This window comes from Rhinatrema bivittatum, chromosome 1 (assembly GCF_901001135.1).
Source record: "Rhinatrema bivittatum chromosome 1, aRhiBiv1.1, whole genome shotgun sequence".
Taxonomy (NCBI): Eukaryota; Metazoa; Chordata; class Amphibia; order Gymnophiona; family Rhinatrematidae; genus Rhinatrema; species Rhinatrema bivittatum.
The window spans coordinates 593,902,737-593,928,989 of record NC_042615.1 but is presented as its reverse complement, the minus strand read 5'-3'; the positions used below and the strand labels follow the sequence as shown (position 1 = coordinate 593,928,989).

Here is a 26,253-nt window from a genome sequence, read left to right as displayed (position 1 = left end):
GACTGGGCTCAAGAAGGGAATCACAGGGACTGACTTTCTCTGGCCCAGGATAGTTGATAGTGCATGAAAACCTGGTGACTATTATAATGTAGCTTTTTAAAATTCATATACTGTATTTATATTTTTTTTCTATACTGACATTTGATCTGAGATATCACACCGGTTTACATTCAGGTACTGTAGGTATTTCTCTATCCCCAGAGGGCTTACAATCTAAGTTTTGTATCTGAGGCAATGAAGGGTAAAGTGACTTGCCCAAGGTCACAAGGAGCAACAGCAGGACTCGAACCGTAGCCCACTGCTCTAACCATTAGGCTATTCCTCCTCCCTTGCAAACTGTGCATTACATTTGGTTTATTCTACTCCCACTGACTGTGTGTGTTTCTCTTTTCTAACTTTTGAGCCAATCAATCCAGTCTTTGATGTGATTGATTCTGTTAGTGCTGGAGCAGGCCTATAGCTTGACTGTAGCACTGTGGCAAAGAAGACTGAAGCTCAGTCCTCCTGAGCCACACCAGTGATGGGCCTCTGTGCCCTGGAGAGGAGGACAGCTGGCACTGCAGCTGTGACCCCTGCTGGCATATAAGCAACAATGAAGGGTTTGATGAAGCCCTTTCCTTCCAAGGCAGCCTCTACATGGGCCAAGCTGAGGATACCCCCCCCCCCCCCAACTAAGTTCTCAAGTCTGGGCAAAAGCTTAGATCAAATTTTCTTTGAAGGCTCAAGCCGTCTGTTAGCTTTCCATGTTCACAGCTTGCACCCTGCACATAGGAAGACCATCAGTCAGAGACAGTTTAAAACACAAGAACATAAGGCTTGCCATACTGGGTCAGATCATTGGGTCCATCAAGCCCAATATCCTGTTTCCCAACAGTGGCCAAGCCAGGTCACAAGTACCTGGCAGAATCCCAAGGGGTAGATAGATTCCAAGCTGCTTATCCCAAGAATAAGCAGTGGATTTCTGCAACCCTCCCTTAATAATTAACGGACTGGATAAAATAGTGTTGTGTTCAACAATGTGTGCATTTTTACCTGCAGACTGCAGAATTGGTCCCAGGGCTGGGGTACTGCACATAGTTTTGTACAATCAAAACTGCATGCATGGTTTCTGACAGAAAAATTACAGGCAGAGAAAGCAGACAGTCTCTGAGGGTAACATTCAAAAAAAAGCTTCTGTGAATGTTTGCTTTGAATACTGGTTCAAACCCCACAGGTAAAATTATTTATGCACATTTTTGATTATTTATTCCTCAATGACAAACAATTATCGATTCCTATGTGATGGCATGAAAGATCTTATAGTAACATAGCAAACTGTTTGTATTTCAAATGTTTTCTTTTTTCTAAAGGTGCTTTCAGTGTTGATAGAGGATACATGGGAAAATCCCTGAAAGGTAATCGTATACATATATATATATATATATATATATATATTTTTTTTTTTTTTTTTTGGTGGTCATTATGTGTGGGCTTGTTTTTGGGTGCAAAACATGAATACACATTCTTTTTATTTATTTAACATTTTTATATACCGAAATTCATGTAGCAAAGTTACATATCACTTTGGTTTACATTAGAACATTAACAAGCATGTAAGAATGCAATTACATTGAACAGGGAGATAAACTTGGATCAAAAGGAACTGGGGAATAAAGTAAACGAATAAATAATAAAGTAATAAGATTCTTTTGTGGAGCTAAGACTAACCTGGCTAAAGATCTAGGTGCGTACTGGATTAATTAAAGTCACGGTACATGGAGCACATATTTGGATTGATTGACTGCAGAGTTGGAAAGCTAAACTGATATATAATCTGATGGAATCTGATAGATAGCTTGTAGGATAGTAAGGTGAGGTAAGAGGAAATTATTGGCATAAATTAAAAGCTTGTTCGAATAGCCAAGTTTTGAGTCTCTTTTTAAAGGTGATCGGGCATAGTTCCTGCCGGAGTTCTGGAGGTAGAGAGTTCCATTGCGCGGGGCCCGCTGTGGATAGAGTTCGTTTTTTAAGATTTTTAAGAGTTCGTTTATTAAGATTTTTAGACAAAGTTCTTCTATTTTCTTATTATCCTGTGCTTTTTATTATCAATTGGTTTGGTTAGTGGGAGGCACTTCTCTTGGGTTCTTATTTGCCAAAATGTCATAACATGCATTGTTAATAAGTCCCATTAATTATAATGAAGTCTACTTACTAACACTGTGCTTCAGCACCTTTTGGTAAACAGGCCCCTTGATGACAGATCCATTTTGTGGTGCTAGGTCCTTATGAAGGGGGCATGCCGACAATGAGAGGTGCACTCTTCTGACCATGTATGATTATTATTTGGCAATGAAATAGAAAAAAAAATCACATTCATAAAATACAAAATCAGAGTTCTTACTTTTTCACTCGTTAACAGTGATCCATACCATAAATAAAATATAAAAACTCAGAACATAGAAAGTTAAATGTCTGTTAATGCATTAATAGTACATCTCTGGGCACAGCTACATAAACCACTATCCCTATTAAAGAAATGGAGGAGGCTGATTGTATGGATAAGATGGTATGATTAAGAACATAAGACGTGCCATGCTGAGTCAGACCAAAGGTCCATCAATTCCAGCATCCTGACTCTTGACAGTGGCCAATCTGGGTTACAGGAACACTGCAGATCCCAAAGAGTAGATTTCATCCTTGTTGCTCACTCCCAGGAATAAGCAGTGGCCTTCCAAAGTCTATCTGGCCTAGCTCTTGCAAGTTTATGTGTAAAGAAACCTTATTTTAACAGCGCAGCTTCTATTCTCTATCTTGTTAATGCTATTGATTGTGTCAAATAATTTGGTTAGGGAGACATATTTAGAGTTGATTAAAAGCACAAGGAGGGCTGAGAAATCATGATCAATTGTTGCAATCTTAAACACCGACTATAATCTGTGTGTTTTCTCATGCGTTCAGACAATGAATCACAGATGGAGATAATAAGAATTCAGAAAATCAAGAGAAAATGGAAAAATTGTGGGACTTTATTTTTGCTTCTGATGTACTAGGTTCTTGTTATCACATTATATGATTGTAATCCAATGAAGCCCGTCTAATGCGCAATACTCATATTGAGGATAATTTTCAAACAACTTCCCATGGCTCCATAAACGTGCCTATATGGAACTGCGCGGATTTACTAATGTATTTTAGAATCTGTGCAGATATGTCTGAATAGCTCTTAAATATACATATGAATGGGCCCAAAAATACATGCATACTTTTTTATTTTGCGATCAAATACGTGGAAACTATGGAAAAGCTCACACATATCAGGGACCTTGAAGACTCATATGCTTTTACACACACACACACTTCTGGTTTTGCCAGAGAGGTGTCCAATTTCTCCACCAGGAACGTGTCGAGGCTAGCATCCCTGATGGTGGAGAATGAGGAAAAACAGTTTCCCATATGGAGAGTCTAATGGAACAACGGAGTCTTCGCCAGGCCTCATGTAGTCTCCAGGCAACTTTTAATCACGGAGCCTCCTGTCCCCATGGGGTAAGTACCAGGTGGGAAATATGGAGGAGGGTGGGATTTGGGATAGTGAGGGTTTGGGAATAGTAGGGGTGGGGGGGTCGGTAGGTGAGGCCAAAGCCTTTCAGCATATATAGATGCACAAAAAGGGACAGCATTGATCCCATAAAACAGGCTACAGGGAGTTTTGGGGGGGTTTTTTTGGAAATAAAACAACCTTGCAATTAGAAGGTCACATAACTAGATACAATGAAATAACATTTTATTCCTATTTCTCCTCTATTTAGATTGAGAATTTAAGTAGTAGTCCCGGAAACTGCGCTGCAAGGAGAGAAACTGGCTTGACCAACTGCATGCCACGCTAGAGGAAGCCAGAGGTAAGTTCACTAAACATCCATCATAGATATGTCAACATGGACTATCTATTTCCTGCTTCTATCACAGATTTCCACTATTGCTTTGCCACTCAACAAGACCCTGTCTCTGCCAAGAGCAGCTAGAATGCCTCATGTACGTAGACAACCAATCTTATATAACCCTGGGCCATGACCTTCTCTAACATGAAACACTAACAGGACAATATTAGAAGTAAGTAGGATATTATAACCAACTCCTAACACCCTTACCAGGTACGTTAATGCGTGCCTTCCTACAAGGACCCATTGCCTCGTGCCTGCATCATGGCTGATGATGGCTTGGAATCCTAGCCACACTTCTACACATATCTTTCAGTCTCTGGGCCTACTTTTGAGCCCTTCTCGCTACCTTTGCTGCATGCAGTAAAGGATGCTGTAAAGAAATCCAGGTATTTCTGGAAACCTTTATATGGCCTAGCAAACCCCTAGAGCAGATGGGTGTTCAACTGATAGAATCATTACTCATTGCCTTCGACTCTCCCATAAAAGCTATGCTCTCTAACTATATCAATGCTGCAAAAATCCATTCCCTCACACCAGCAGGTGTACTGACACACACGTTTATCTTTGTTCACAGATAACACCAGCTCCAAGGAGGAGGAAGAAGCTCTTGAGCCGCCGACCCTTCCAGCTGGGGCAGCAGCTGTGCCCACTGCAGGAGATTGCCAATCTTCACCACCACCACTGCCACATCTGGATCCAGCAGTGGCACAGCAGCCAGCCCCCATCACCAGCTGCCCCAGGCCATGGCCATCAGTGGCCCCATCTTCTCCCATTTCCAGTAGGGCTTCCTCCCCGTTTGGCCCTGGGACCTCTGGACGAAGGAAGTGGGCAGGTCTCTAGACCTTTGCCCAGAATCACTGCAGCATCCCTTGACTGCAGAGGCAGGATCTGTGGCTGAAGCCCCTTCTTCTAGCCCAGGGATTTCTATAGAGAAGACAAGGGAGGACATCTGCAGCCTGCGAGATGACTTCAGGAGACTGGTGTAGGTGGTGGTGAGGTTCGTCCAAGCTCAAGAGGGCTACACAGAAGCTGTTAAGCTAAGCCTATTAGCACCTTGCCTCCTGAGGGTCCTGGGCCCTTTTAAGTTATGTAAATAGTTTGGTCCTTTGTTTCTCCTACCAGTTCCCAACATTTCTTTTTATTGTAAATAGTTTTTAACATTTTAAAGTTTTAAGTTATAAAAATATTTTATATTTTAAATAAATCTGTGTCTCATTATTATGCGTGCTATAAACCATATATTTATTTATTTATTAGTATTTGTATACCAGCATTCATGTACACATATCATGTCTGTTTTCACTAATGGACAAATGTCAGTTAAAAACATTTGCAATTCAAAGTTAATAATCAAAATTATAAATACATAGTTTCAAAATATTATTAAAATCTCTTAAATAAACAACTAAAATCTAAAATTAAAATAATAAAACAAATAAAATGATAATAATACTAAAATCAGGGTAGATTATTGGAAGGCTTGATAAAACAGCCATGTTTTTACTCCTTTCTTAAAGGCTTTGATATTGGATTCCATCCTTAGGTTTAGTGGCAGGGAGTTCCATAATTTAGGCCCGGCAATCGATAGTGCTCTTTCACGAACAGTATTCAGGTGTGCAGATTTCAGTGAAGGAATTGGAAGAAGTCCAGTATTGGTTGATCTTGTCGTTCGTAATGGAGTATGGAAATGTAAGGCTGCATTGAGCCATTCAACCTTGTCGTTATAAAGTGACTTATGAATTAAAGATAGTGCCTTGTGTTGAATCCTATAACCGATGGGCAGCCAGTGAAGCTCTTTCAGTATGGGCGTAATATGTTCAGATTTTTTTGTTGGTTAAAAGTCTCGCGGCAGAATTCTGAAGAAGTTGAAGCGGTCTTGTAGAGATAGCGGGCAGGCCAAAAGGAGTGCATTACAATAGTCCAGCTTGGCAAAGACAAGGGCTTGTAGGACAGTTCTAAAATCATTCAAATATAATAGAAGCTTTAATCTCTTTAAGACATTTAATTTAAAATATCCATCTTTGATTATGCTATTTACCCATCTTTTAAAAATCACTTCCCACTTCCCTATAATCCCAGTGTCCAGCCCTTTTCTACACTGCCACATCCACTCATTCTCACAGCCACACACTTAGTCATACATGTATTTAGGTATGCACCCCTGTCCTCAAACCTCATCAATCCTAATAGATTATTCTGATTAACACCTGGTTGTTAGGGGCTGCACTCTATACTTACCTCCTCCTGCTATACATCCAAGCTGTTAGGTCTTACTTCCTACAAGTGGCAGAGATTCGAGTGTGGCCAATCTATATACACTGGTATAACTTATTGAGAGAAACATTTTTGTCATCTTCCCAACATCTAAGAACACAATGGAAAATTCAAGGACCTGATAGTGAGTGGCCCTTTCACCTACAGCTGTTCTACTTACAGAGGAAAGGTGTCATATTGATGTGCTGGTAGGAGCTCCTATCTACATAGTCTGCATTTATTAATATCAAAGTGCTTATATCTCACAAAAAAGGGTGCAGTGTAAGAAAGAAATAGGAAGATTAGTCTGTATAAATCCATCGTGAAGAAGATCTGCTGTAATGCCCCTCACCTCTAATCTGAAGCGCCTCCAACATCATGCTGCATCCAAGGAACATGGCTGAACTTCTGCAGTTCTTGAGCCCTTTTATAAGGCCTGCTGAATGGACGTCCTGTGATACACATAGGTGACATCACATCCTGCCTAGTATAAAGGGAAGCTCAAAGCCACTTTCCAATGCCTTCACAAGTGTCCTGTTTGATCTGCAGTGCTAGTTGCTTCAGCATGGTCCTGGTTTTGTTTGTGTGTTCTTGCCCTGCCTTGCCCACTCCAGTCGGTTCTGTTCTCCCCCTACCTGATTTCTTGTTTGCCTGTCCTCAGCCTGGTCCTTGATTTTACTTTGCTTTTCTCATGCCTTGATCTCAGCCTGTATCTTGACTTTGCTTTGTCCTCTGCCTGCCTTGACCTCAGCCTGGACCTTAACTCTGCTTTGCTCTCTGCCTGCCACAACTTCAGGTTGGCCACCTACCTTGCTTACTTCTACTTTCCTCGTACCTGGCCTGGAAAGCCCTGCCAGCTGCCAGAAAATGTGGGCTCAACCCAAGAGGGATGTGGCTGGTCAGGCAGAAGATATAGTCTTGTGTCATATCATCTGCCACCTTTATAAACTTAACAGCAGCCCAAGGGCTCACTACCCCCACTCCGTGACACCTACCTGCAGACTTACTGGTGACTGATGCACTAGCATGATCCATCCCTCCCCTTCTGTTTGTGCACACTGGCTCTTCTCCCAGTAGAGTTCTGTAAACCTCCACCAGGCTCCCTGTATCCAGCAGCAAATTCTCTCATTGCCATGCCCACACTTATATTAGAGAAAGACCCATCTTCCAATGGAGATCTGACTGCCAGAAGACTGGTTTGCCTCATCTTCTACAACATATGTAGACAAAAAATATTTGAGAGTTCTCACAGAAAAGCTCCCATCTGTGAGCTTTCAGAGACTCTTGGTGTTTCCATGACCTTGCCTCCTCACCCACCTATATCATCTACAACTGGGTGGACCCTGACACAGTAAACCTTCAGAGCTTGGGGACAATCACCTGAAAATGGCCTGAACTGTAATTTCTCTCAGCTGCTTCCCATCCAAATTTCAATTAAACTACTTGTAGGGTAGATGTAACTAATGTGACCCAGTAGAAATTAATAGCCTGATGTCTTCTAAAACACAGGACACATACTCTTTTCCACGAAAATTTTCAGTTGTACACTGTAGGTTCTCTTCCTTAATGAATAAAAGCAAAAGCCAAAAAATAAAAGTTCCTGGCTTTAGAAGAGTGCACCATTCACATATACCTTACTTTCCTTACACCCAATATATATCGTATGGATGAGGATTACCTGCTGGTTTCATATCATCAGGGGCAGGCAGAGCAGGTCCAGGTGTTACCCCCATTGACAACAATAGCAGAGTTGCTTATCTATAACAGGTGTTCTCCGAGGACAGCAGGATGTTAGTCCTCATACATCGGTGACATCATCTGATGGAGCCCTGCATGGAAAACTTATATCAAAGTTTCTAGAACTTTGACTGAACCTCTCTGAGCATAACCGAGTATGCATTATACCACACATCTATGCCGGGTCCCTTCAATCTGATAACAAATAATTATAAGAAAAACCCAAGAAATGGAGACCCAACTCCACAGGGAGGTGGGTGGGTCTTATGAGGACTGATATCCTGCTGTCCTTGGAGAACACCTGTTACAGGTGAGCAACTCTCCATGTGCCCTCGCACATGGATGAATCCCTAACTACAGGTCCCCCCCCCCAACAAAAAAGGGGGAATAACAATAGCTGCCAATGACCACTAACAATGATTTTGTTGGCAATAGGCCTTTTTTGTATATGCATATAGCTTAAGTGTGGGCTCACTGAACAAAATAATGGGCCCTAGGGTCCATTAGACTCTACTCAAGTGTAGGCATGCCAGGAGAGTAACATGCACGGTTGCAGCCATATGGCCCAACAGCTTTAACATGTGCCATGCTCCTGCTGGCTCCTTTGAATCTCTGCAGTGATGGTCATCAAGGTGATGGCCTTTTGCAGTGGCAAAGTAGCACCTCCTGATGATCTATGGGTCCCCAAAATGGACTCAGAATGTTTAAATTGTACCCTCTATGAATAAGGCCAAGGGCCCACTGGTCTGAGTTTACACTGGACCACTGGCTCGCATAGAACTGCAGCCTGCTCCTGACTAGAAGGTCTTTCAACACAGGTTCCAGGGTTTTGACTACACTTACTCCAATCCAGTCAAAGCAAAGATGAAGAGGAGGGGTCAGCAGAGTCCAGGGCTGAAGAAAGGAGAATGAGATCGAAGTAGCAATGGATGCCAAGTGCCACTGGACTTTGTTGAAGGAGGAGCAGCCAAGGGCCACCTACTCCTGAAATATTGCATCATGCTGGAGATGAGGGTAAAGCCAGTCACTTTGAAGAGGCAGCTTCTCTGTTAGAGAAGATGAGATGCCTTGCACTCCAGCAGAGAGCCGTATGCTTCAATTAAATGAAGGAGTGGCAGACCAGATTGTGGACATACGGCAGCACATCCAGGGCCTCAGGAAATGCAGGGTGTTCATCAGGAGATCCAGGACCTTGGCAGAATGGTGCAGGAGGAACTACAGGGCATGACCGCTGTCTAGAGGGAGATGCTGCATTGGATGCTACCCTGCCAACTGCAGCCTATATGGAATGTTCCAAGGCAGCTACCAGGCCCCTGGATGCTGCCTCCTCCAGCATTTGCAGCAGCATTACCACCACCCTAGATTGTTCCACTGCCTGCTGTTCTGCCAGCCTGGTGGAAGGCTTCCCAAGTGGGTCTGCTGCTATTCATGATGGGGCTTCATCCTCTGCTAGGTACACCTACCTGCACAAATGCCTTCTGTAGCCACATTTCCACCACCAAACAGGAACTCTCCCCCTGTCTACAAATGCACAAATGGGGACCTCCCACTCTACTACCACAGGGAAGAACTCTTCATGTGGTGCTGCTGAAGACGAGAGGCACACCACAGCTGGCTGGCCCCCTTCCTGTCAGCTCTCAGGAGCTACTCTACACGTCAGTCTTTTTACAGCTTTGACACCTGCCACTGTGCCCTCTGAAGATACTGTGAATACCAATGAGACCCTACTGTGGAAGAGGACCAGAGTGAGCCAGTCCAAGGCACTGGAACCATCCTCTTAAAAAAAAAAAAAAAAAAAAAAGAGAACGGCCTAGGAAGAATTAATTTTCTATGCACAAATATCACTTAGTATTGTAAATAAATGCACCTTCACCATTGAAAATTTCTTTGAATCAGAGTTTTCCTTTCCTTTACAGCCTCCTGGTGAGGTATCTCCTACAATTCCTCAGCGTTCAGGTCATATGCCTCCTCCTTCTCCAAATGCTCATCTAGTTCCTCAGCAGCAGGTGGCCTCTAATTTTAGCAAGGTTATGAAGCATGTAACAAAGTAATGACCGCAGCAAAAGACCAAATGGTCCATCCAGTCTGCCTAACAAGTTTCCATTGGTAGTAACCGCCGCTCCATGCAGGTTACCCCCAAACCTTATGTTAAGGGTGGTAATAATAACATTCAAGACTAAGCACTGTCAATCTTATAAAAGAAATTACTGTTATCAACATTTTTACGAGGTGAGCAGCCTTCTTGATAATTCAGACAGTGCTACTTGAATGTGCTTTGCTTTAGGACTTGACCATAGAAGTAGTCCTTCACCTTTTCCCTAATGTCTGCATATCAGTACCCTGGACTGTAAAAGAGCCTGTATTTTCTGTTGTCTGAATCCAATACCCTATTCCCTCCCCCCCACCGAGTTTCATTTCATGAACTCCTAGTTTTACTGTTTACTTTCCAGTGGGAAAAGTTCGAGGATTGTGCATCATTAAAACTTTCAGGTATCTGAAAGACTGTATCATATCTCCTCTGCACCTCCTCTCTTCCAGAGTATACATATTTAGATCCTTCAGGCGCTCCTCATAAGCCTTAACCATACAGACCCCCACACCATTTTGGTTGCCCTTCTCTGGACCATCTCCGTCCTGTCTCTTTTTTGAGATATGGTCTCTAGAACTGAATTCAGTACTCCAGATGAGGCCTTGTCAAAGACCTGTACAAGGGCATTATCACTGCCTTTTTCTTACTCTACGCAGTCCAGCATTCTTCTGGCTTTAGCTATCACTGTCATATTGCTTCGCACATTCAGATCGCCAGAATTTATCACTCGAAGATCCCTTTCTCAGGCTATGCACATTAGACTTTCACTGCCCCCATAAAATATAGTTCTTTTGGATTACGGCATCCCAGGTTCATGACTCTGCACTCCTTGGCATTGAATCCTAGCTACCAAACATTTGACCACTCTTCAAGCTTTCTTAAATCACTTTTCATTCTCTCTACTCCCTTCAGGCATGTCCACTCTGTTGCAGATCTTAGTATCATCTGCAAATAGCAATTATACCTTCTATCCCTTCTGCAATGTCACTCACTAGATATTGAACATAATTGGACTCAAAACCAATCCCTGTAACACTCCACTTAACGCCATTATATCTTCAGAGTAGCTTCCATTTACTGTTACACACTGTCTCTTATCAGTCAACCAGTTTGTAATTCAATCTACCACCTTGGCGCCTACTCAGAAGCTTCTCATTTTATTAATGAGCCTCCAATGTGGGACCATATCAAAAGTTTTGCTGAAATCCAAGTAGATCACATAGAGCGCTCTTCCCCTATCCAATTTTCTACTCACTCAATCAAAAAAAATCAATCAAATTTGTCTGGCAGGACTTTTCCCTGTTGAATCCATGTTGCCTTGGGTCCAGCAACCCACCAGTTTGCACACAATTCACTATCCATTCCTTTAGCAGCATCTCCATTAATTTTCCTATCACCGAGGTGAGGCTAACTGGCCGGTAGTTTCCAGCTTCCTATCTGCTACCACTCTTGTGAAGTGGGACCACCACCACTCTTCTCCAGTCACGTGGCACCACTCCCATTTCCAGGAATTTATTGAACAGGTCTTTCAGCAGACCCGCCAGCACATCTCTTAGCTCCCGCAGTACCCTGAGATGTATCTCATCCAGCCCCATGGCCTTGTCCATTTTCAGTTTTCCTAGCTCTTCCATACATTCTCTTCTGTAAACGGAGTTTCATCTAACCCTCCACTATCTACAGTCTTCACAACCAGCAGTGGTCCTTCTACAGAGTTTTCTTTCGTGAACATTGAACTGAATAATTTAATATTTACACCATTTTATTTATAAAATTTAACAAATTAATCGCTTTCCAATTTTACAATAAAATTTCTTCATCTCTCTCCATACATTGCTCCTTGTCACCTTTCAATTTCACTATACCACTTTGGGCCACCCTTCTTTCTCTGATATACCTGAAAAATGTTGTCACTTCACCTCTTTTGCAATCCTTTCTTCCACTTGAACTTTTGCTTTCCTGATTTCTTTCTTCGTCTCTCTCACTTTCACCAGGTATTCTTCCATGTGTTCCTCTTTTTGGGATTCTTTATACTTCTTGAATGCTGTTCCTTTTGCTTTTATATTTTCAGCCACCTCTTTTGATAACCAGATTGGTTTCTTTTTCCTCTTACTTTTGTTTACTTTTCTAACATATAGATATGTTGCCTTTGTAATAGCTCCTTTAATTTGGCCCACTATTGTTCCACCTCAACCATTTTCTTCCAGTCTTCTAGTGCTTCCTCCAGGAACATCCCCATTTTGACAAAGACTGTATTTTTATTTATTTATTTATTTGTTTGTTTGTTTATTTGTTTATTTATTTAATTACAATACTTATAGTCTGCAATTTTACAAAAATATATTCATGGCAGATTATAACCTAACATTTTAAAACAAATTCAAAACTCAGGTCTTCATGTGATTTCTCTGTATCTTGTTTGGTCTATAAAACCATACCGTCTGATGATCATTGGTGCTCAGGTGAGCACCTACGTGGATATTAAAAACATTTGTGAGCATTAGGTCGAGTATAACACCCTCCCTCAAGTGTTCCATTACATTTGTTTGAGCAGAGCCTCTTGAAGGGCATCTACTATCTCTCTGCTTCTTGTAGACTTCACAGAAGGAATACTCCAATCTACATCCAGAAGATTAAAATCTCCAACGAGCAACTCTTCTCCCTTCTTTCTCACTTTTTGGTTGTCTTTGATCAGATCCCTGTCCAGCTCTTCTGTCTGAATTGGAGATTTGTAGACAACACCGATGTATATGGAAACACCATCTTCTTTTTTAGGATAGCCCATAATGCTTCTTCCCTACCTCACTTCCCTTGCATTTCTAATTGCTTGGATATTTTTTTTAAATATAAAGAGCTACTTCTCCCCCTTTCCAGTCCTCTCTGTACTTCCTTAATAACATGTTAGAAAGATCTCACAGACCTTGGTGGAGATGCAGAGGAGACATCCCCCAGATCTGTCCAGGCAGCAGAAATGAGTTGTTAGTAGGCAAAGGTTCTCTGGATGACTGGCCTGATCTGTTGGTTGGTCCCTGTTGTAGCATCCATCTACTGCAGTCTACGGGTATGCCAGTGGGTTCATGAGCCTTTGAGAGGATATCCTCTATCATCTCTAAGGGAGAAGGCAGAGAAGAGCTGAGTGAGATATCCCATGGTGATAAGCAGCAGGGCTTTTCCCAGGTAGAGGCTGAGCTTAAGCAATAACTCCACCTAGGTATCAGAGAGAGAAAATGGGTAGAGGTTAGTAGCTTTGTTGTAGTAGAGAGAGCAGAATACCTACTAGAAGCACCCCCCCCCCCCCCCAGTGTTGTGACCTTCCTGGAAGCATTCATGAATTCCTGACTGTGAGAGGTTGTGGGTATCATATCAGGGCATAATCTGGGCATAACATCCATAATGATCCTCTTGGCATCGCAGACCACCTGCATATTGAGGAAGTGAAAGCCCTTGAAGTTGCGGTAGGAGGCCTCATCGGCTGCTAGGGGTCTTATAGGGATGCGAGTATAACTGATAGCCCCCAAAACTGAAACAAAGCATGCAGTTTATGAGAAATCAGTTAATTTATTGCTATTGCTGTCTTCTCTGAGGAAAAGATATATAGTGATGTGGTTTCATGAGAAATGCAGTCTCAAACTGATCAATACATATGGAGGTGGCTGACTGGTTTATTCCAGCCATGATCCCTAGAGGTGTCTAGAAGATACTGGTGGCCAAAAAGGCATGGCCTCTTTGGGTGAAAGGGCACAAGTCCTGCTCTAAAAGCTGGCATAGGTACAGTATGGATTTCTTGTTGAACCTACACAATGCTTGCTCCTCAGACAGACCTAAAGACTGTGCCTTGGTCCTGTATATTCTTTATAAGGGGTACATTCTCCTCCTCCTCCTCTGTTCTCTCTCCTGCCTCAACCATTGCACCATGAGAATCCATAAGTTTATTATTGTCATTTTTGAAATGTATTTCTCCTCTTACTCACATCCCCAGTACGCCCCATTCATAAATACTCACCCCCCACCTCAATATGCCCCAGTCACACTCATTCAATCCCCCTGTATGCCCAGTCACACACACTCATCTGCCCTAGAAACCATACATACACACACACACACACACGCATGCACACTAACCTTCTCTGGAATGTAGAGCCATTCACTGATAGGTCCCCCAAAGAAAACTAGCTAGCTGAAAGCAAACCAGACAAAATTAAATGATACAGGAAAACACATTTCTGGGCAGGGACCATGATTTCCCTCATTGGCTTCCCACCCCCCCTGCCTCTTCTCCTAGTCTGCTGCAATGTCCACTCAATAGGAGAAGCTAACTACCAAACACCAAGTCAAAATAGAGAAAGCAAGTTTGAAATTGCTGTGTAAAATAGCTGTAGAAAAGAGATGCCACAGTTTTGATGGTTTGCACATATTTTCTTTATAAAATAACAAAATATGGGCAGAGTTCCAAATCACATCCTGACATGTCCCAAACACATCCATTTGTTCATGTGCTCTTTTGCTCATGTATAAAAATCTGGTATACATGTGTATATGCCGTATTTATGCGGGTAACTCCTTTGAAAATTTACTCAATTAGGAAAGGAATTTTGATTTGCTATTCTTAATCATGTAGGTCCATCTCCAATTAATAGCTATTTATTCTCATTGCAAGGTACCATTAGCAGAATGTGACCCTATTCAGCATATGTATGATTTTTGGAATGAGAACACTGTGGATAATATCCGAACCTTGGTCACAATACACTATTGGGCTTTATTTTCCCAGAGTTTTGCCTTTGACACAGAATGGGAGAAGCATATTTGAAAATAGGGGTCCTGCTTGTAAATATATCAAGTACAGCAGCAAAAATGTAAATATTCATGGTATCTTTTATTTCTTCGTCAGATCTGGTGAAGAACTCAGAATTTAATGCAAGCACCTGCTCATTAAACAGTACGGAAAATCCATATGCCACTATTAAAGACCCACCAGTGCTGACACCAAAAAACACCGAATGTGGATATGTAGAAATGAAATCACCTGCACGCAGAGACTCCCCTTATGCTGAAATAAACAGTTCTGTATTATCTAACAAGAATGTCTATGAAGTGGGTAAGTAGTAGGTACACATGCCTCTGCATTGGTTCCTTCTGTACACCAAGTAAAAGTTGCAGAAGATTTTTTTACTTTCAGATTCATTAAACATATGGGACCCAATATTCAGCGCTATTTTGCTGCTGAATAACCGGCTATGTTCAGGAATTTCCATTTAGCCGGATAAGTACTTATGCGGATATGTAGCTAGCCATATATCCACTGGGAGGGATTGGGCGGATCAGGGAGGAGCTACTTATCCAGTTAACTTAGTCAGATAAGTGCCTATATTTGCACTTGTCCCGTTAAGTTAGCCAGATAAGTTAGACCTGCCACAGAGGTCTAATTTAGATGGATATGACTTATCCAGCTAAGTGGTGATTTTTACAGGGATATTTAACAGCATAGCCATGCTAACTTACCTAAAACTTTTGTTTTGAATATCTACCTCATGGTGTATTATAAACCTTATGGTGCCTGGGTAACTGCAGGGAGAAATCCGTGTAGTGAGTGGAAGTGCCCAAAATTCTATTTTCGCTGGAGTGCCTTTATCCAGCTAGTAACTGCTTGAAGTAAACAGAACAACTGTCATTTTTGTCCATCATAAGAAATGAATTGTGAACAATGAAAAAAGGAACTGGGAGACGTTATTTTCCCTTACAGTTATGATCTGGAAAGCTTCTCAAGCATCTATGGGATTTTCTCCATTTCAGTTACTGTATGGTAGGCAATCTAAGGGAATCTCAGACCTGGTAAGGGAAATGTGGCAGAAACAGCCTATAAAAACAAAGTATATTTTTCAATGTGTCCTACAGTAAAGGAAAGATTGAAAACAATAATGAAATTTGCACAGCAAAACTTGAAGTATGCAAGGTATGACCAGAGAATAAAGACCAAGTAATTGCAGACTGGAGACAGTCTTGCTTTTGTACCATACTCAGAGCTCAAGCTTATAACGAATCAGCAAGGTCCTTATGAGGTCATAAGATATGTTGGAGAAGAATATTATGAAATTCTAGATCCAGGTCAAACAAATTTGCATTGCAAATTTGTCAGAGTAAGGAAATGTATCTTTCTAGGTTAGGGCAATTTGGATCTAGACCCAAAAATAGTAGCTGTAGAGAAGAAACATTCTGGTAGGGGAGCAACTGAATTCACCACAAAATAATTGGGCAGATTAGCTATTTGAGGCCTTTAGGAATATGTTTCCAGAATTCCCACGTGCATCTTAGTATTGAACTATTTCTTCTTTAGCTTGCTGTTAGCCCTGAACTAATATATTTTTGCTTTCTTCTTACAGAACCTACAGTTAGCACTGTCCAAGGAACATGCAGCAATAATGGACCTATCAGTCAAGATTTATATGACCTGCCAAAAAACAGCCACATTCCTTGTCACTATGATTTGCTACCGGCTCGAGATAGTCCTTCATCCACCAGGAAAGAAGTCGGTGGAGAATGACACCCGCTCCCCTCCGTTGGCTGCAGCATACAAGAACTGTACCGTACAGCACTGTGGTTTGATTATCTATTTTCAAGACTGAAATGTTGGCCAGCTGTGTTTCTTTCTCCAACCAGCAGCATTAACAGAGAACTTCACGCTGATATCTGTGCATATAAGCAAGGAACACTGATAGATGCCAAACCATAGAGCTCCTGATTGGATGTTCAGTGACAATTATAGCAATTTTATAGCATACCAATGTAGCATATTTACATTGCAGTATATTGGCTAGGTATATAGTATTAGTGTCCATACCATTTTTACATAATTTGATTTGTAATGAAAATACAGTTTTGCTACATTGGAGTGAAATTCATTGCTATATGATTTTTATTTACTTGTATTTTGTCCATGGTTGAGATGGGCCAGGACTATGTAAATTATGCTCAGTAGCCACGGTTTGGAGGAAAGCTGGCTTTGCTAATGAGGTGGTGGGGATGGAAATTGCCTCAAGGTTTAGTGGCTAGCCAAAAGTAGTGGTGGACATACCTTCATCTTGCTCTTTCCTTGCCTTCAGAACATCACACCAAAGTACTTATATGAGGGAGAGGAAAAGCAAAAAATGAATGAGGGCTGAGTGGGATATCTCTAAGGGGAATCCACTGTTAATCTCCCCATCGCCTCTATCTCAAGGCAGCTCTAGGCTTTTAGCTTGGTTGGACCCCAGTGTAGCAGGGCCAATGCCATGATTTAGCCAGATGTTGGGAGGGGGGTGTGTATTATGGATAAGATTTGATAAGAAATGACTAAAGAAGGATAATATAAGAGCCCTACTAGAAGAATGGTAAGTATACTTCAAAATGAAGAGGTACTAAAATCCATGTAAAACCATTTGCCACATTTTAGATTCACAGGTTCTTTTTAGGTGTAGTCATCTTTATTCCTACTATGTACATATTAGCAATTATTTCATAAGTGGAAAATGATGTCCATTTATTTTTGTCAGAGTGGACTGAGTGCGTGTGTATAGGAAAGATGAGAGGTGAATGCATACATTTGAAGTATTAGAGAAGGTTTATGATGTGATTATTTTTGTTGCGATAGAAATAATCTCGTGCATACTTGCTGAAAAGGCACCTTTATTGGGGTGGGGTGGGGAAGGGGAGTTGGGTTTATAGCCCACGTAAAGGAACACATGCTTAAGCAGGCCTTTTGCATAGTGCTAATTTAGATGTGCTGTTGTTTTTTTCTGCTTGAATCTTTCTTTTAGAATTGTATAATCTCTGTTTTCCAGTACTGTACCCTCACTTGTTAATACAAAATATTCTGTTCATCCTTTATTCCTGATAAGTTGGCTTTTATTTTGTTCGATAAGTATCAGCGTTCTAAAGAGACACTGGTTGATCGCAAAGAAAGTGAATGTATTAGAACAATTAAGCTGTAGTGATAAACATTATGATGTATCATGTGGCCAATTGTTTCCTCGTAGGGCACTGTTGAAAAGCCAAGACGACAAAACTCTTCCGAACAAAGAGAGAAAAGCAAGTTTGCTTACTGTAAACAGTGTTTTCTGTAGATAGCAGGATGAATTAGTTATGCTGTTTGGGTATGTCCTCTGGCGGCCTCGAGGCGGAGCTTCTCCTAGCAGTTACAGAGCTTTGTTTTGTGCGGCTGCACGTTTCTTCCCGCGTGATCTAGCGCCCCTCTTCCCCTCAGTCTGTATCATAGCAAACCATCCGTAGTTGATGCTGAAGTGGGCTGTCCAGGGAGACGTGTGGGTCCACATGACTAATTTATCCTGCTATCTATGGAAAAATACAGTAAGCAAACTTGCTTTTTTTCCCCATCAATAGCAGGGTTGAATTAGCCATGCTGTCTGGAAGTCCCCAGTCATCGGCTTGCGTCTCACACACTGATGGCCTATTGCCTCTTCCTTTCTGCTTTGACTACTGCAAGCCCAGCCCATCTTACTGTGGACAGCTGTGGAAGGTCCTCACTGTGTGGAGTGGTCCAAAACTACCGAACCCAGTGCCGCATCTGAGGACGTCTGCTGGTCCAGGCAGTAATGAAACAGAACGAAAAAAAGAGCAAAAAAATCACAAAAAACTTAGATATCACAAAAAAGGGAAAACAGTGTGAGTTACTCGAAGGTGTTGCCCACGCATAAGCTTATAAACTACTGGATACATTTTTCTATGCGATTTACTTTATTTTTTCTTTCTTTCTTTTTCTTATTTTATATATATTAGATTTATTTTTATTTTTATTATATAAATTATTTATATGTGTGTTCTTTTTGCAATGGACTGCATCAGCAAGCCAAGTAATGAGACATGAAGGTATGCAGCGAAGACTATGTGGCAGCTTTACAAATGTCCAGTAACGGTACTCTGTGAAGGTGAGCGATTGAGATAGCTACTGCTTGGACTTGATGTGCCTTGACCTTGCTAGGGAGTGATGTTGAACGTTTAGAATAGCAAAACTGGATACATTGAGAAATCCAATTTCTACTGAAAGACCAGGTGCATTAGGATTAAAGGAGACAAAAAGCTGCAAAGTCCTGTGTTCAGCATTCGTTCTCTGCTTGTAGTAGGCTAATGTTCTTTTGCAGTCCAGGGTATGCAGAATGTGCTCTCTATTGTTGCTGTGCAGTTTCAGAAAAAACATGGCAGAGTGATAATCTGGTTTAGGTGGAATGCTGAAACCACTTTGGGCAAAAAGGAAGGGTGAGTTTGAAGGATACTAACTGCCAGCACTTAAACAGTAACAACCCTACCTATGAAAAGGCAACAATGCAAATTTTACATCAGGCCCTAAAACACCAATACTCCTCTTATTAGGAAAATAGAACAAGCCAAGCTGCTATAGATTTCTCCACAGAAACAACATGCTAGCAGAAGACCTCACATTAGCCATACATGCAGATCACAGACACTACCAGGGATATCATCATTGAACAACCTTACTACTCTGGACTGTGTCTTCATTCCACTTGGTGGGTATTACCCATGTTCCAGTCTAATAAAGTGTCTTACTTCTGTGTCCGTCTCAGCTGAGTCCCCACAGGGCTCCTCCCTGTGGATGGAGTCAGCTCTCACTACGATCCAGAGTCCACAACCACACCAGAATATAACAGTTCCATTGGTGTGGTGGTACTACTTGAATGGCCTGCTGGGCAAGCAGTGCAGTTAACTCTGTTCACAGGAATTGCACCTGTGATGGAGCCCAGTGAAAATTGGCTAGACAGGGAAGTGAAGGAGTCTGCTTGAATTTCAGCTAGTAACCCCTGCAAATAATGTCCAGCACCCAGCGGTCGGATGTTATTGCAGTCCAGGAATTGAAGAACTGTGCTACTCTGCCTCCCCCGTCCGGTCTTAAAAACTTGGCAGGTGTTTCGGGGTGGGGGTTGATGGTTGCCACTGCTGGCATTGACCTCTGGCCCTGCCTCTCTGTTGCTGCTGTTGAGGCTGTTGGAGAGATTGCTGGAATGTCAGGGCACTGTATGGCAGGTAGGAGCGGTACAGATGCCGCTGGAAGTTTGGCTTACAGTAGGTAGGGTAATACCTCCTTGTACTTGTCGACTGGTCCGCTGGAGAGGCTAGGGACAAAACTGCCACATTCTGTTCCTTTAGTTGTGAGATGATTTCCTGTAGCTTATCGCCGAAGAGTTTATCTCCCTTGCAGGGTAGGTCTGCCAGCTTCTCATGAACGTCTTCTCTGATAGTGCTGGCCCTCAACCAAGCTAGCCGACGAGCCACTATGGTGGACACAGAGGCATGGGATGATGTCTTGAACGATTTGTAGATGGTATGGAGGAGATGTCGTAATCTTTCTTCTATGTCCAGTACCTACTGTGGTAATCCAGTGCCCGAAGAACTCTCCCTGAAATGAGGCTTGATTGTCTGGAGGCATTCGTAAAGATACTGCATTATGTAGAACTGGTGTGCTGTACCTTGGCCCCCAGCAAAACAGATTGAAAGGATCACTTTCTAAAATTGTCCAGGTAACAATTGTCTTTACCTGGAGGCATGTTCAAGTAGAGCCTTGTCTTTTTAGCCTTCTTCATGGCGAATTCCACTACGAAGGAGGCATGCGGGAGCTGTGGAGCAGGGTAGTAGGGTGATCTCCTCATCCTGAACTTTAAATCTGTATTCTTGGAAGTTGCCAGGGTTGAGAAAGGGGACTCCCAAGTCTTTTCCAAGACCGCATCCAGTACCCTGTGGGAGAACAGTGCTGTCAGTTCAATCGACACCTCAAAGATCTTTAATATGCCCAGGACTTCCGCCCTTGGGTCTGGTACTTTCCTGGTCTCTATGTAGAGCTTCACTCCCACTTTCTCAATGAACTTCGAAAAGGAAAGATCTTCTGGTGGGGAGAAGGGCTCTGGTGGTTCCTTCAGCAGGTCCAATGGCAACCTGGTGGAAGATCCCGTAGAACTGGGAGGTGAGGCCCCCAAGTGCGAGCTTGGCTGAGGAGAGAATTGTGGCTATGGCGATTTCCTTGCCTGCTGAACAGTCTCCCACTGATGCTGTGCAGGTGGTTCATCCTCTGGAGGGTCTTCTTCTGAAGAGAGACTTGCTGGCTGATGTTCCTGTCCACCTGATTCCAGGGACGCGAATAACCCCATGAGGACTGTGGAAATCTGATATTGCCTATTCCTCCAGACCCTTTCCTACTGGAGCTAACGGAGCTGGAGACTTCAACTATAAACTGATTTGATATGATTTGTATCATGAATGTCAGTATATAAAAGTACTAAATAAATAAACTGCTTTACCCCTAACTTAGGGGTGTATGTGCACCCTGATGATGTACGGGGTACGGCGGGAGCAGTATATCTGAGTCCAGCTCCCACGGGCAGTGGTAGTGAAGGCCCTTCTCTTGCCTTGGCGCATTTTGTGAACGGTTCTTGCATCTGCGGGGACATCCTCTTTCGCTTGGAGATAGAGGAGATGTTGGAGTAAACCCTCTGTGAGGAGGTGGAGGAAACCTCTGAGTCCAGGTAGTCCAAAAGTAAACATCTGATACCATTTCATGCATCTCTTCCAGGGTGAAGACCATCTGAGGGTTCTGTACCTGTCCCCGCGTTTCATGCCCCTTCTGTTTATGCCCATACTCCACACTCCTATGGCTCTATGCTGGCGCAGACCTCACCTGCGTCGATTGCGTTGAGGACTTAGGCTTTGAGTGCGTCGGTGCCCTGCTGACGTGTGTTGATGCGCGAGGCTTCAGTTGGTTGCCCTTGGATGCACCATGCTCCAGTGCACTGTGTTGGTCCACCGCCTCATATGTTGTATGCTCGGATTTCAACTCCTGGGTGGATGCCAACGCTGATGCCTTTGGATGATCTTGGTTCCCTGCATTGGCTTTGACTACTTTGGCACTGCATCGGGCGGCTGGTGCTACGGCTCATGGACCCGTGATGCACTATCCAAACCCGCTCTCCATGGCAAGTCCTAGAGCATGGGGAGCACCATGGAGGTAAGCACCTTTTGGTTCTTGGTGCCCTTATCCTGCGGCCCCAGTAAGGAGGCCCTCTTCTGCTTCTCAGGGTGATCCAGATTTGGCCTGGGTGAACAGTGGGAGGAATGTCGTCCGATGGCGGGGCATAAGAGCCCCCTTCCCTGAGCTTTGCAATCTTCTGGGCTTGTTGTCTCTGGGCCTGTGGTGACATGGGACCACAGTCGTGGTCCAGGCCCAGACAGACATTTATTTATTTATTTATCGAGTTTTATATACCGTCATTCTGTTTTGCCATCATAACTGTTTACAAAAATACAAAGGTTACAAGGTTAAGGAGGATAACAAGGGTTTCAAAAAGGTTAAAAAAAAACTTGTTAACATAGGGATATGGGGGCGGATTTTCAGAGCCCTACTCGCGTAAATCCGCCCAAAACCGGGCGGATTTACGCGAGCAGGGCCCTGCGCGCCGGTAAGCCTATTTTACATAGGCCTACCGGTGCGCGCAGAGCCCCGGGACTCGCGTAAGTCCCGGGGTTTTCGGAGGGGGCGTGTTGGGGGGCGGGTCCGAACTGCGTGGCGTTTTCGGGGCGTGTCGGGAGCGTTCCGGGGGCGGGCCCGGGGGCGTGGCTACGGCCCGGGGGCGTGGCTACGGCCCGGGGCGTTCCGGGGGCGTGGCCGCGCCCTCCGGACCCGCCCCCAGATCGCGTCCCGGCGCGCTAGCGGCCCGCTGGCACGCGGGGATTTACGTCTCCCTCCGGGAGGCGTAAATCCCCCAACAAAGGTAAGGGGGGGGTTTAGACAGGGCCGGGCGGGTGGGTTAGGTAGGGGAAGGGAGGGGAAGGTGAGGGGAGGGCAAAGGAAAGTTCCCTCCGAGGCCGCTCCGATTTCGGAGCGGCCTTGGAGGGAACGGGGGTAGGCAGCGCGGCTTGGCGCGCGCCGGCTATACAAAATCCATAGCCTTGCGCGCGCCGATCCAGGATTTTAGTGGATACGCGCGGCTCCGCGCGTATCTACTAAAATCCAGCGTACTTTTGTTTGCGCCTGGAGCGCAAACAAAAGTAGGCTGTTCGCGCTCCTTTTAAAATCCGCCCCATTATATAGTAGGGATGTGAATCGTTTTTTGACGATTTAAAACAATCGTCAGATATATTTTATATCGTCAAAAATCGTTAGAGCTGCGATACAATAACAATTCCCCCGATTTATCGTCAAAAAATCGTAAATCAGGGGAGGGGGAGGGCGGGAAAACCGGCACCCTAAAACCCACCCAACCCTTTAAAATAAATCCCCCACCCTCCCGAAGCCCCCCAAAATGTTTTAAATTATCTGGGGTCCAGTGGGGGGGGGGGGGGGTCCCGGCGCGATCTCCCGCTCTCGGGCCACGGCTGCGTTAAAAGAAATGGCGCTGGTGGCCCTTTGCCCTTACCATATGACAGGGCAAAGGTAGCGCCGGCGCCATTTTGGTTCCTGTCACCCGACGTCATGAGTGCAGGAGATCACTCCCGGACCCCCAGGGACTTTTGGCCAGCTTGGGGGGGCCTCCTGACTCCCACAAGACTTGCCAAAAGTTCAGCGGGGGTCCGGGAGCGACCTCCTGCACACGGGCCATATTGCCAATATTCAAAATGGCGCCAGCGCTACTTTTGCCCTCACCTCAGTGAGGGCAAAAGTAGCGCCGGCTACGATTTTTTACGATTTAAAAAAAACAAAAACCATGACTATCAGATTTCCCTCCCCCCAGCCAAAATCGATCGTTAAGACGATCGATCACCCGATTCACATCCCTATTATATAGAAGTTAGTTGTTCAGTTTTTACATTTCAATTCTTTTTTATAATACATTGTTGTGTTGAGTTTCATTTTTCTTCAGGTTAGATAGGAGGGGGTTGTTGTTGTGGTGTTCATTTGGGTGAGTTGGTATGCTTTGGTGAACATCCATGTCTTTAGATCTTTTTGAAGGTTTTAGGTTTCTTGAGTTCTGAGTTCAGTTGGGAGGGAGTTCCAGAGTTTTGGGCTACCTAGGGAGATTGCTCTCTTTTGGGTTGAGGTGAGTTGTTTGGAACAAGTAGTTGGTGTCTTCAGGAGTCCTTTATTTGCTGATCTGAGGTTTCTGTTTGGGGTATGTAGTTTTATGGAGGAGCTTAGCCAGTTTTCATGTTTTTCATATATAATTTTATGTAGAATGGATAGTATTTTGTATTCAATCCTGAATTTTATTGGTAGCTAGTGTAGTGATATAAGTGTTGGAGTTATGTGGTCATGTTTTTTTAGATCCAGTGAGCATTCTTGCAGCTGCGTTTTGTAGGATTTGGAGTGGGTGGATAGTGTTTAGAGGTAAGTTGAAAAGGAGTGAGTTACAGTAATCTATGTTAGAGAAAATGAGTAATTGAAGGACTGATCTGAAGTCGTTGGTGGAAAGGAAAGGTTTTAAATGTCAGAGTGTAAGTAGTTTATGATATCCGTCTTTGATTTTTGTTATGATATAGTATTTGAAAGAAAGTTCCTTGTCAATTATTACTCCAAGATTGCGAGCATGATTGAGTGGAGATATAACCATATTTTGGTTCATTAGGTTGAGTGGTGGTAGTTGAGGAGAGTTGTTCTTTCTGTCTAATATGATTATTTCAGGCTTGTCTAAGTTGAGGATGAGTTTTAAGTTGGTTAGTATTTCCTTTATACTGCTTAGGTAAGTGGCTGTTAATTTGTATGTTTCTTCTAGTGATTTTTTTATTGGGATTAATATTTGAATGTCATCAGCATAGATGAAGTGGGTCAGATTGAGATTTGATAGGAAGTGGCATATTGGAAGCAGATAGATGTTGAAGAGTGTCGCCAGTGTTTAGATTAATTTTCTTTGAGAGGGTATCATTGAGTAGCACTTGGTAGGATCTTTGTGAAAGGTATGAGGAGAACCATTGTAGGGTTGTTTCCTTTGCCTCAATTTCAGATAGACGGTCAATCATGATAGTGGTTTACTGTATCAAAGGCTGCTGATAGGTTGAGTAGGACGAGAAGGTAGCTGTGGCCTTTTTCGAAACCTTTGAGTACGAAGTCGTTCATTGCTAGTAGTAGAGTCTCCATGTTCAGTTGCTTTCTGAAGCCAAATCGTGTGGGTAGCAGGATGTTGTTTCTTCCAGGTGATCAGAGAGCCTTGTGTGGATGACTTTCTCAATGATTTTGGCAATGAATGGTAGGTTTGATATGGGTCTGTAGTTCAGTGCATTTTCTGGATCAAGATTATTCTTTTTCATAATGGGTTTGATGATTGCCGATTTTAGGGATTCTGGGTAGTTTCCTTTCATGAGGGAAAGGTTTACGATGTCAGTTATTGTCTTAGTTATTGATGGTTCGAGATTTTTTTTGGTTGTAATGGGTATGGCATCAATAGGGCATTTGGCTGGATTCATTTTTTTAATGATCATTTGGACTTCCAAAGAAGATGCTATCTCAAAGTGGGGCCATCTTTTTGTTTGAATGTTCAGTATTTTCTGGTCTTGTGAGTCATTTTTTAGGTTGTTCTTTATGAGGATTTTGATTTTTTCATTAAAGAAGTCTGCAAAGTCATTACTAGTGATCTTTGGTGTTGATTGTGGCTGATCATCAAAAGATGATTTGGTTAGGCTTTTTACTATGTTGAAGAGCATCTTAGGATTTTGATGGTATTTGTTTATTTTGTTAGTGTAAAAGTCTTTTTTGGTCTTATGGATGAGTTTTTTTTATATTCTGCTAGTTGTGTTTTGTATGCGTTTAGTAGTGAGGTTGTTTTGTTGTTTCTCCATGATTTTTCTTTTTTTCTGAGTTTCCGTTTGGCTGCTATGAAGTTGTCATTGTACCAAAGGTTCTGATTTTTTGGTTCTTTTATTGTTTTCTTTATCATGGGGTTTATCTTATCTGCTACAGTTCTAGTTATGGTAATCCAGGATGATGTTGTGTATTCTGTTTGATAGGTCTATATTTGTTAGTTCAGTTTGTAGATTTGCTTGAAGAGTTTCGATGCAAAAAGGTGGATGGTATGAGAAGGATTTAGTTGTGCTTTTTCTTGTTGTGAGTTTACAATTTGAATATAAGTTTGCGTGGATGAAAGAGTGGTCAGACCATGGTATTTTCGTTATCTTAGTTTGGTGGTTTGACCATATGTTAGTGTTGATGAAGACTAGGTCTATTGTGTGACCTGCTTTGTGCATTGGGCCATTGATGATTTGACTGAATCCCAGTGATGAGAGCGCGTCAATGATTGAGGTGCAGGTGGGAGAGTAGGGGGCAGTGTCTATGTG

General features: G+C 43.0%; 1 protein-coding gene across 3 annotated transcripts in view; it reads left to right on the top strand.

Annotated features, from left to right (window-relative positions):
* MEGF10 (multiple EGF like domains 10) overlaps window positions 1-17,854 on the top strand; it is a 419,721-nt gene extending 401,867 nt beyond the window's left edge. For all 3 annotated transcript variants that reach the window (XM_029619232.1, XM_029619240.1, XM_029619250.1), the window contains 3 exons: window positions 1,350-1,394; window positions 14,885-15,091; window positions 16,374-17,854. In XM_029619232.1, coding sequence (XP_029475092.1) covers window positions 1,350-1,394; window positions 14,885-15,091; window positions 16,374-16,534 — 413 coding nt within the window. In that variant the 3' untranslated portion in view covers window positions 16,535-17,854. The remainder of the gene's footprint in view (window positions 1-1,349; window positions 1,395-14,884; window positions 15,092-16,373) is intronic.
* The last annotated feature ends 8,399 nt before the right edge of the window (window positions 17,855-26,253 follow it).